The sequence below is a fragment of the Diadema antillarum genome, unplaced genomic scaffold (genome assembly GCF_040938485.1).
Source record: "Diadema antillarum isolate AM-2024a unplaced genomic scaffold, OU_Dant_1.0 seq00000079_RagTag, whole genome shotgun sequence".
NCBI classification, from domain to species: Eukaryota; Metazoa; Echinodermata; class Echinoidea; order Diadematoida; family Diadematidae; genus Diadema; species Diadema antillarum.
In genome coordinates, this window is record NW_027271172.1 from 1,419,047 (window position 1) to 1,431,195 (window position 12,149).

The following is a 12,149-nucleotide window of genomic DNA, read 5'->3' on the forward strand; positions in this document are numbered from 1 at the left end:
CTATCCTCCTCATCATTAACTTTAACTATACCTCCCCCGCTCTTTCTCAGAGGAATGTGTTATGTGTTTTTGTATCTCTTTATTTTTTTTTCTTTCATCAGGAATAGGTCTTGTATTTTCTTTCGTTATATATATATGATATTATTTCATTATTCTTTTGTTATGATGCAAAGTTTCTGAAGTATGGTTTAATATGAGAGGCAGAAGAAAAAGTAGAAATAAGCAAAATTGTGTTTTAAATTACTTTCTTGCCGGTTGAAAATATCCATTCTACTTTGGCGTAAAATGTCGTTGAAAGTGATGCTGCAATGCCAAACCGCGAAAATCGTAAGAGTTGTTTGAGAGAGAATAATACGTATGGAATATTTGAAACTGCACACTTTTTTTTTGTAGCACGGACTTATTCTTGATAGATGAGTAGGAGTGAAAAGAAACTTTATTGCTGTAACACGACGTACGTAACGTGATACGAAAAATCGGTGATGACAAAATGAATGATATATACAATTCGCTCATTTTATAATTCACTTCTGATTGTGACGTAATTTCTCAAAAGATAATACTAGTATTGGATATGAATTGAATAATTTGGAGTTTGAAGAATGCACTTTAGTTCCCCCTCTTTCATTAATTGTTGTTTTTTTTTGTTGTTGTTGTATATATCTGCATTAGCAAGTGACCAAAAAAAAAAACCAAACAAACAAAAAACAAACAAACAACAACAACAAAATCATACTCAGGGGCCATGAAACGGCAGGGGGAGGGGGCTGGAGGTTGCAGGCCCCAACACTTTTGGCTCCGGTCAAAATAGATAGATAAAACAAAAACCCCTCACAACATCGTGAATTTCAATTTCCAAAGATTCCGCCCTTAGATTCAATCTTCCCGTCTAAGAGTTGGGGGGGGGGGGGGGGGGTAACATACTTTGACCCCCAGCAGTAGCAACCCCACCCAACATTGGAAAAAAAAAGTCCCATACTTAATATGCCTATGTATAGAATATGAAATATTGGGCATTTCGCTTTGTAGGGCCTATATACATGAGTTTTAACCAAAACGATATTAGAGTCTTTCTCTATTGAATAAAATCCAAAACAAACTCAACTGCATGCTCATAATTATAAACGATTATCAAAGAACTGAAAATAGAGATAGACCTTCTTCTCCTGACCAGAAATGCAGAGGAATCACAAGGCATCTCAAGCTATCCAGTTTCCTCCTGAAAGAAAACAATGGTATGTAATATCTAGGGTATATCATACTTGATTTGGAAATGATTTTTTTTTTTTTTTTCAGGGTGATGATTGATGATTCAGTTGGGTCTCTCAATGCACCGGTCGAGTTGCTTGTGTCTTCATGGTCGATGGGCGAGTTGTCTGATTACACCGGAAGTTATTTCTTGTTTGTTTGCATCAAAGAGATTATCTTTGGTTTGCATGCTAAACTGTACCAGTGTACCGCTCTTTGGCTGTACGTTCTGCTACGTTTAACGGGTTCTACGTGGCTTCTCAATCAATGCGCGAGAAGGTAAATGTTATGACGACTAAACTGATATTCAGATCACCGTTTCTTCTTATTTTCCTCAAACCTCCTCTTAGAGCTAAGCTTATTATTTGGAAACATTTTTCCTCTTCAAATATTGGATGCTGGACCGGGACCCTGCCCTGGCGGCTGGCTGGTCAAACGTTCGGTCACCGAATGAAGCGTGTGCCCTGTAGTCCCATTCATATGTATTCACTGAATGAGTTTCAATCGTTGTTCATATTCACTTTGGCCCCTTACTTCGCCCTTTTTGCCATTTCGAGTGATTTTGTCTCTGGGATGGAGGTCAGACATCTAAGACTGCTCGCTCGTTAAGTGAGATTGGCATAATTAACTCGTTCCGTTCCATATATGTACCGGTATAAATTACCCCGGGTAGATCTAGACTAGTCTAGTAGGTAGGTTCTATATGGAAGCCTGGTGCAGCGGGAGTGGTGACCTCGCCTCTGACTGGCTCTGGTGGCAGTCTGGAATTCAATAATTGCTTGAGTTTGGGTTTCAAAATTCAGTAACATTAACATTCTAACACTTAACAGCATCAGTATGAAACGGGTTAATTGCCCCAGCACTTTCAGTCGTCTTCACTTCATCACTCATGTTCATGTTGTAAATCATAATTGGGAAATTTCTCATTTTAAATCTAGGGCAGTAGACCTAGATGTGGAACCTAACTTAGTTTGGGTGATGTATCACTCAAAATCAAATTGCTAGAAGAAATTACAAATTAATATAAGAATTTAGATATATACAGTGTAGACACAGCCATATTTCCAATTGCATGCTCCTGGCATGCACCTAAATATGTGGATTTCTAGAACAAAGTATAAAGGAGCAATCCGCACATTCTATTAAGAATCAATTGGACTAGGCACCCTTATTGTTGCAATGTGCCTAATGTCTTCTGAAGAAATGAATGTGATGTGAAAACCTAATCCTCCCCCCCCCCTCTCATTCTTTGTATTTGAATTATGTATGTTTGTGAATAATTTTATTGTCTATTAAATTATTACCATTGCAACAGGTGAATCTTCTGGCTGTCCAGGATGCGGCAACTCGTGAACAGGAATGCCTTTGCGTATTCCATGACCTCACTGGCAGCAGTTCTCATGAACTCTGTCTTCCGCTTCTACTATGTACACCTGTTCACGGAACACTACCACATTTCGGAGACGTGGTTTCACACGGCCCAGGTCATATACATGATCTGGAATGCCGTCAATGATCCACTCTTTGCCTACTGGCAGGACAACTCGAGCTTCAAAGCCTTCCGGTCCCGACGGCACTCCATCATGTACGGGGCCCCGATCTTTGCAGTGTGCTTCCTCCTGCCATGGTTCCCATGGAAACACTACGAGGCTAATGAGTGGATGATCGGTGTCCACCTCACGGTGTCCCTGTGCTGCTATGACGCCCTCTTCACATTCGTTCTACTGGCGCACTGTGCCCTGTATGCAGAAATATCCACCCACCATGAGGATAGGCTCAGACTCACAAGATATGCCCAGGTGGCCTCTCTTCTTGGTTCTACTTCCGTGCTTGTCAGTGAATTTGTCTCTGATAATTTGAACAACTTCCATTCATTCCAGCTGTGGTGTGTAGTGGTCGCATTTTTCAGCTGGGCGGCCATGAACTACACAGGGCAGCATGTGCGGACACGCTTCGAACTTCAGCCACAGGTCCAAGAAGATGAGGGGAAACTAAATATGGAGAAGAAATCAATCGGACACGCTAAGCAGACAGGCTCAGTTGCATTGTCCTTTGACCAGGCAAAACAAATTATATGCAATCGGAACTTCTTGATTTTTGTCTTCACCAACTTCTGCCAGATTCTTCACATGGAATACGGCGCTAATTTTCTCTCAGCCTTTGTCACCCAGCTCATTCCAGAATCTGACCTTTCACACTTCTTCAGAAAAGCTCTGTTTGGTTCAACATTTATCCTACCACAGGTAATTGATCCCAGAGTCTTTGTAGTGAGTCTCTGGCTGAATGTTTGATCTTGCACAATTGAATACTAGTAACTTTTTACAGTATGACTGTCAGTCATCTGTCGGAGCAAGAAACAAAGAGTTTAAAAGTTGAATTTGTGTGAAAATGTTTTATTTGTCATTAGAATTATGAAACAAAATAAGGAATTAAACTCCATATGTTAGGACCTCTGGAAGTGCTGTTACTTATCATATTGACACTCCATGCAGGTATCAGTTCTTGAGTTATCAATTTATAATGGCTGTCATATAGCATTTCATGGAAACAAATGGATGCTCAGTTATACGGGTCAGTATGGACAGAATATGTGCAGTATATTTGAATGTAAAGACTTTTACATATATGCTTGGCCCAGTTTGCAAGGTTGATTAGCAGCAACCTTTTGTGCCCTCTGTGGATACCCTAATTGGTATTTCCTTGTGCCATCTTTCAGCTCCTGGTCCTGTTTCTGAGCACCTTTGTGTCCCAGTTTGGATACTACCAAGTCATCAGGGTGTCTCTCTTCGTCAAGGTCTTCTCTGCCGTACTGATGTTGATCATCGGTTCCCACCACACCCATATCATGGTCTTCTTCTTTCTTGTTGACAGGTAAGTCTTGCCTGTTGCTCTGATTTAACAGAATCTGCCGAGCTGAAGTCACAGATTCAGCCATTTATTAGTGAAATGAGAAATGGGAGAAAGCCTAGGCTAGGAACAATGTTGGATAATTGAAAACCTGTAAAAAAGTCCTAGCAATATGCCAAAAAAAAAAAAAAAAAAAAAAGATGTAATCCATTTAAATCCGTCCAAAAGGTGTAATTTCTTTCATCATTTATTCTTATATTTCTGTGTGATGGTATAAAGTAGTATTGTGCATGTCATACCTGTGTTATGCTTAGAAAAGGCAAACCAAGGAACTTTAGATACACAGTGCCAGGAAATGTGGGATCACCACAGCTTTACTCAAAGACAAAATGTTGGAATTCAGAAAATAAAGAAAAATTAGTTGTACAGTTTCATGTGTCTGAGGTCATCAAGAATTTCTTTGTTCCCCAGTTGCATTAAGTATGAAATAAGCCATTGTTGCATTATTATTGTCCCCGCCGAATGAGTTCGAGCAGGGGACTATGAAACGGGCTCCGTACGTGTGTGTGTCCGTGTGTCCGTCCGTCCGTCCGTCCGTCCGTCCGTGTGTGCATCCGTGTGTGATCAAAATGTTCAAAATGCTACTCCTTTGCCATTTCTAACCCGATTTTGATTCCGTTTGCTTTATATGATGGCACTAGGTTAGGGCTTCAAAACTTCTACACAGAATTTTGACCTTTGACTTCTTTGACCTTTGACCTTGATTTTTGACCTATATTGTACATTGCCTACAAAATGCTACTCCTTCGCCATTTCTAACCCGATTTTGATTCCGTTTGCTTAATGTGATGGCACTAGGTGAGGGCTTCAAAACTTCTACACAGAATTTTGACCTTTGACTTCTTTGACCTTTGACCTTGATTTTTTACCTATATTGTACATTTTGCTACAAAATGCTACTTCTTCGCCATTTGTAAACCGATTTCAATTCCATTTGCTTTAAGTGATGGCACTAGGTGAGGGCTTCAAAACTTCTACACAGAATTTTGACCTTTGACTTCTTTGACCTTTGACCTTGATTTTTGACCTGTATTGTACATTTTGCTACCAAATGCTACTCCTTCGCCATTTCTAACGCGATTTTGATTCCGTTTGCTTTATGTGATGGCACTAGGTGAGGGCTTCAAAACTTCTACACAGAATTTTGACCTTTGACTTCTTTGACCTTTGACCTTGATTTTTTTACCTATATTGTACATTGGCTACAAAATGCTACTCCTTCGCCATTTCTAACCCGATTTCGATTCCGTTTGCTTTATGTGATGGCACTAGGTGAGGGCTTCAAAACTTCTACATAGAATTTTGACCTTTGACTTCTTTGACCTTTGACCTCCATCTTTTTACCTATATTGTACATTTTGCTACTAAATGCTACTTCCGGCGGGGACATATATTACGCACCGCGTAATTTCTACTTTTCCTTGTTATTATTATTAGTAGTAGTAGTAGTAGTAGTAGTAGTATCATCGTCATCATCATCATTTTGTCTGGAAGCAAAGGGAATCATTTCCTAGACGGAACAAAGAATAATATGTGCTGACACCTGAATCTTATTGTAGTCAGTTGCTTTATGACTGCGTGATTTCAGGAGACTGAACTGGTAAAGTTGACTTTATGTTCCATCTTGTGCTTATTATGAAAATCTTCCCCTAAAAGAAAACAAAAACTGTTTGATGTTCCTGTGAAGGTTGTAGGTATCTGAGGTGCAGTTGTATGTAGCAGGACTAGGAGGAGGGGCAAGGGGGCAGGGTTCCTCCTGTTTCTGAATCTGATGGAATCAAATAAGTGTATATACCAGATGATTATCTTTCCCCCTTTAAACACACAGGAGCCTTCCTGATGCCATCTTCAGCTTCTTCAACCTCTCCCTCTCTGATATCATCGATGAAGATCAAGAAAGATTCAGGAGACTGTGAGTTCCTTGGATATGATCACGTGGCTCTTTGGCCCGAATTCACGAAGGTGGTACAAATGAAACCATGGTTTAAACCATGGACAAAAACCATGGAGCGCCAAGTGTTGCATGGTATATTTCGTTACGAAATCAGTCATTTCGTTGATGAAATGATTATTTTGTAACACAATGACATTTTGTAACTAAGTGAACATTTCGTCCACGAAATGATAATTTCATTAATGAAACGGTCATTTTGTCGACGAAATGACCAATTTTGTAACGAAATATTCCATGCGACACTTGACGCTCCATGGTTTTCGTCCATGGTTTAAACCATGGTTTCATTTGTACCACCTTCATGAATTGGGGCCTTTGAGTTTAGATTTTGAATATCTGTGCTCTTAATGTGACAGTGTGTTTTAGGTTATGGCATCACACTTCCTTAAAGTCATTGGCAAATTTGTAGGGAATGTCCTTACTGTCTTCTACATGGTAGGATTGCAGCAACTTGTTATCTACAACAGAAATTTTTTGAAAAGGCAAACAACTTCTGTAAAGTGCAATCCTATAACATGTTAATAAAAGTAAAATCAGATCAACAGAATGTAGAATTTTCATCAGAATCTGACATATGATAGGAGAATTAAACTTTCAAACATGCAGTTTGGAAGAGGTAATGACATCATGTCATAAATCTTCCATTAGTTTGATGTGATGAGCTTACCACTGTGTTCAACATACCCGTAAGATGCTGTGCATGTAGGAAAGCTGCCTCTAATTGTTCAATGGAAACCCAAACTTACTGCTCCAGTGAGCATCTCTCTGTGAACGTTGCTCTGTGGATCAGAAGTCTGCCTTGAGCCGTAAGCCCAAGTTTACGACTCTAACACCGAGTATCACTTAAGGCTGTGTTACACCTGGGAACCTCAAGTGGATATAAGGTGTATATCGTAGCATTGTTTTTTATTGCAGAAAACTGTGTTAAGGTGTGACCCAAAATTGAACATTATATGGAGATTACATAGCTTATTTTAATAGTAGTTGATAGCACTGGTATATATTTGAAATCTTTCTTCAGCAAATTCATAAAGAATGAGCGCACTGGAATAAACAGCGTGTAAACATCCTGGAAATATCGATCGAAGAACCAGCTCATTAGTTAAATTAAAGGAATCATTGCAAAGATATCACGATTCTATTTCTATAGCCTTTCTTTTGGCGCATAGTAGGAAACATCGAACAGTCAATTATAGTGTACTTGATCAAATATCCAATGTTCCCTGAACAATAAAAAAAGGATTGACTATTCAGTCAATTAAAAATGCAATCACAGAAATACATGAAAGGTCTTGTATGCCCAGACAAATTCACTACGAGTAGGACCAATGAGATGCAGTCATCACCTGGTTAGACAGCAAAATACAACGTGTAATGACAATTAATTTCAGTTCATGCTCATCAAAACTGCTTATTACTTTTCAAAGTTTTGGTTATCAACATTCGTTCGTGGGTGTATTTTGTTTGTTTGTTTGTTTTGTGTGTTTTTCCCTCGTGAAAGACGTAATGATTTCTTCGTATCGAACGTAAACTGCATGTTTACCGTAAACAAGCCATTCAGCTCAGCTCAGCTATGGCGCATTTGATCCATCGAACTTGCAGTAACCACTTATAGGCAGGAGCACGTGGCGCATTCCTTTAAACTTGAAAGTGAAGCCACGTGTTTGCACATCGGCGCTTCCACACACAGTGCGGCATTTTGCGATCATCGTTACAGCAGACTTTCCGATTCCAGTCAGGGGAAAAGGAATTGGAATACCTCTGAAAATACTGATGTTTAAAGTCCAATAAAATGAAAAAAGCCTGAAAACAACGCATGATTATGTTTTAATAGTAAACAATAATTGGAAACACAGAACAGAGTTTTGCATCCGCTCACACAGAAGCTCTCTTGAGAAGATGAAAGCATTCCCCGTCCCCTGCTAGATAGTGGAAGCTTCCATAATCAGCCCAGCAAGTTTTTGGAGGTACATACTTGCACTTGTACACATTCATTGCGAGAAAGCAATCAATCAACGCTGAACATTGCGTAGTTTGGCATCTTTATCGTGCTGGTGACCAGCTTCGGCATGTGTCATAACGTTATGTTTAGAGCCTGTAGGCCTCATAAGTTGACGAGTTTAATTCAAAATAGCAAAAAGAGGGAGATTGAAAAAATACGAATTCTGGTGGAAAAATACGAATTTTGGAGCTGCTGAGTACTAATTTGTGCTTCCAAAGGGTGGCAGCTCTGGCAGTGGTAATGATCTGATACATCTGCAAATTGAATGAAAAGGTCTCCATTGACAACAATGAGACTGAAGTGTTCATTTGATTTCCCATTTGCACTTGCCCAGGAGCCCGCTGTCCTCGAGCGTGTTTGGCTACAATGCCCTCTTCACCAAGCCAGCTTCCTCCCTGGCTCCCATGGCCATCGTCACCATCCTCAACAGGTATGGCTACCAGGATCTACAGGAGGAGAAGCTCTCCCTTGGGGACACCATCGAGCTCCGGGGCATCATGTTCTGGATCGCCTGCCTCGTTCCCATGGCGATTGGCACCTTGCAGCTCCTCGTGTGGCAGGGCTACAGTCTCCGCAGCAGCCACATCATCGTCGCCAAGCATGTGGAATCGTAGTGTTCCTGTAGGGAGCCGTCGATGAGAGTAAAGCAGATCGAGCGGACAAACGAGCAACATATGTAGCTGTAAGTTAGGATGTAGAGTGAGGTGTGTGGACATTTTTGCTAATGTTGTGCTCAGCTGAATTAGCACAAGAGGTAGAATATGAAAACATTGAAATATGCATAGAACCACTCATCCTCGACCTTGTAAGCAAAATCTGAAATTAGGTCATAAAAATATTAATTGTGCATGCAAAAATATCCAATTTTACAGCAGTGTATTCACATTTTACACCATTGTAGAGACATTTTGATACAGTATAAATTTCAGCATGTGGTCATGGAATGGCAGGTGTACAACATCATATGTTTTCCCCATAAAATGTCAAACATGGCCCTTTTTTCCCTTTTTAACTGAAATGAGTTCCAGAGCAAAATTAAAAAAGAAAAAAAAAGGGGGGGGGGGGGGGAGTAGTGCCATGAAATACAGTGTACGAGTGTATATTTTTCCCCTCACTTCCATTACTTTCACTGAATATCAAGAAAAAGACATCTGTACTGTAAAAGTGGAAATTTTCTTGCATTAGGTGTGACATGAACATATTGCAAAAATAAAAGCATGCAGTTTGTTTTGCTTGCCTTATTTGTTTTGGTTCTGTAGAATTAATTGCATCTCACGTGGCCAAGTGTTAAGATTTACTTGCATGAAAATTTCCCCTTCTACATTATATTCTATAAACAGGTTACATTGGTAATGCTCAGATAGAGTCAGTGTATGACACAGACTCTTGGGTGTGACGTGCCATCGTTCTTGACATGCATTATTTATTTATTTTTTTGATTAAATAGCATGTGTTAAAATTGATCAAGAAGTGGACTGATAGGAATCCTGGTTTTGTTTTATGTTGCTGTGGCTGCTGTATGCATTCCCTGTAATGAATGGACCACTGCATAACTTTGAAATACATGTACTGCATAGTAATTTACATCCCTTGCGGCTGATGGTGTGCTATACACTGCTTATATGTGACTGCTAATTTTTTTTTTTCAAAGTTTACTTGCACCTTAGTGTATATTCACTTTGCAATGATGTGCATTAAATCAACATGCCTGAACAAAGATGTTGAAATACTGACTGAAAATGAATATTAGTATATAAATCCCATATTTGTGTGTTTGTCTCTGGTATTATTGCGTTTGTACATGTATGCCAGTTCAGCATGAGAAAAGGCATTGTGAAGCCTAAAATTGTAACTTGTGTGGGTTGTTCATAAATCATGTCTTCCAAAGTGTCTTTGGCCTGACAGTGACAGTTGATTTAAAAAAGAATCCATTGCAGTGAGCTTACAAATGTTTCCCACAATTTACATTTTACAGCAATATACACTGCACTCCCATTTTTACAAAGTCCATGGGACTGGTTGTTGTTTTTTTTCTGTTATTTAAATACACAGTATTGAAATTATGTAATAGCCGAACAGTAAAGTACAAAGAGATACATTTATGATAATTAGTGAGTCCTGAATTCGTATTTCACTGTAACAAGAATTTTGTAATAACATGCTCATTATTACGGGAGTGCACTGCAGTATGCTTACTACATATAGCTGTTCAGAGTTGCTGTCGTGGAAGTGACCAGTGTCCATAGCTGGTCATTCTGTTTGCATGTATACTGTACATGCTTTTGTTGAACTAAGCCAACATTATTGAGTGATTGTATAGACACATGTGCGTGTGTGCTTTTGAATCAGACATATAGATGCTAGTATGTCTTGTGCATTTTTATTTTGTGTGTGTGTCATGCATATTTCTTACCAGGTTCTTCAACCATTATTGTGACTGTCAACTCATCATTGTGACTACCGGGCAGTGTAAAACACAATATATGGGCAGCATGAAAATTTCGCAAATTGGAGCCGACTGCCTTTCTTGCAGTTTGAAATTTTCGCGAATTGCCACTGGCATCCAATGCATATTGTGTCGGCAAGAACGTTTGCGTGCATTTTAACTTCGCGGATTTTGGCGCTCGCGAAATTAAGATGCACGCAAACATTCCTCGTTTTACAGTATTCATATGTTTTGATTGCCAGCTTCTAGATGCAATGTGTCCTTGAGTCCTTGTGAAGGATTTTTGTTTTGTTTTATTGTGAATTCTATCATTGGGTTGTGAGGAAACCAGTAGTAGAAATTTTACCTGAAAACCTGGATTATAAAATTGCTTGTATGAGATTTAAGGCCTAATAATTTGGGTGTTTATGCTATTGATCTGTTTTAATAAACATGAAGATTTTATTTTTGTGCAAGTGAGATTACTTTAAATGTTTAATTCATGAATATAAAGAACTATATATTTTGTATCTTTAAGGAAATTACTGTTCCATTAATGGAGGCTTTTGTTATGTTGTCTGGCTTTCCTATTGTAAAGGAGTAAAGATTTAAATCCCTACATCACTGTATTCCTGAAGTGTATGTAGCCAAATCACAAAAATGAGGTTGCTTTGATTTGTTCATTACCTTTATACACCTTGCCTGAATAGTTAAATAGATACAGTTTGTATTATGTTTTCTATTCTTTCCCATGCTTTGTGATGACATGAAGGGAAATTACTTCATGCTGTCATAGAGTGACTGTGTCAGGATACTAGTGACCAGTGTTTAGTAGCAGTGCACATTCCAATGCTGGGAATCAGACTTCCTGTGGCATGCATTGAGCCAAATGACCAATACAAGTTTGTAGCTCACGAGGACTTATGATGATGCCACTGGTGGCACCATTGCGAAGAAAGTTCACACATGGTGAAGAGGGATATGCACAAATCTGTTTTCATTTTGATGGAAATGACTGAAATCTGTGTAAAGGCATGCCTGATCAGTAACATGTAGGATTAGTTCATGCACGAAACATATATATTCATACATGTACATATTTTTGCATGTTTCTGTAATAAGATTGCAATCTCACAGTCTTAATGAATGAAGGCGTCTCTTATAGAGGCAAAAGGAATGCGACAAAGACCAAAAAAAATGCGTATTTATCTGTTTTGATGGGGAAGGAAGGATCTATTTGAATACCTATTTTTGCAGCATAATTTATGTGTGACTTTACCCTGAACTAGTTACCTCTGGTCTCTCTATTCAGCATTTCGATTTGGCAAGTTGATCTTTACTTCATGTAGGGCCCTACTTGTTTTATAACTGCCAAGGTAAATGGCCACTGTTTGCAATAAAGAATTGAGACATTGACTATAATGTATGCTTTCCTGTCACATCATTGCAGAATAGCATTTGTTGCTATTCGTTGCAGTCTGACAGAATATGTACAAAGCATTACTCTAATGCCGATTGTAGCAAATTGATTCTCCTTTTAAAGAAAGCACCACAGAAAATTGATTAGTGAAAAGAATGCATAAACTTTAATTCTGCTTGAATGTAGGATACTT

The 12,149-nt window shown here is 39.0% G+C and overlaps 1 protein-coding gene across 1 annotated transcript; it reads left to right on the forward strand.

The window, feature by feature from the left end:
* The first annotated feature begins 1,479 nt into the window (after positions 1–1,479).
* Positions 1,480–9,034, forward strand: LOC139726135 (transmembrane protein 180-like). Its single transcript, XM_071637213.1, has 5 exons — positions 1,480–1,527; positions 2,564–3,491; positions 3,965–4,119; positions 5,984–6,067; positions 8,446–9,034. The coding sequence occupies exons 2-5, from the start codon at positions 2,586–2,588 to the stop codon at positions 8,723–8,725; spliced, it is 1,425 nt and encodes a 474-aa protein (XP_071493314.1). The 5' UTR covers positions 1,480–1,527; positions 2,564–2,585; the 3' UTR covers positions 8,726–9,034.
* The last annotated feature ends 3,115 nt before the right edge of the window (positions 9,035–12,149 follow it).

Bases quoted from the DNA above. Each gene is read 5' to 3' on its own strand.
- LOC139726135 (XM_071637213.1), top strand. From the start codon at position 2,586: ATGCGGCAACTCGTGAACAGGAATGCCTTTGCGTATTCCATGACCTCA. The intron at 3,492-3,964 runs GTAATTGATCCC...GCCATCTTTCAG, and splicing joins CAACATTTATCCTACCACAG to CTCCTGGTCCTGTTTCTGAG. The intron at 6,068-8,445 runs GTGAGTTCCTTG...GCACTTGCCCAG, and splicing joins CAAGAAAGATTCAGGAGACT to GAGCCCGCTGTCCTCGAGCG.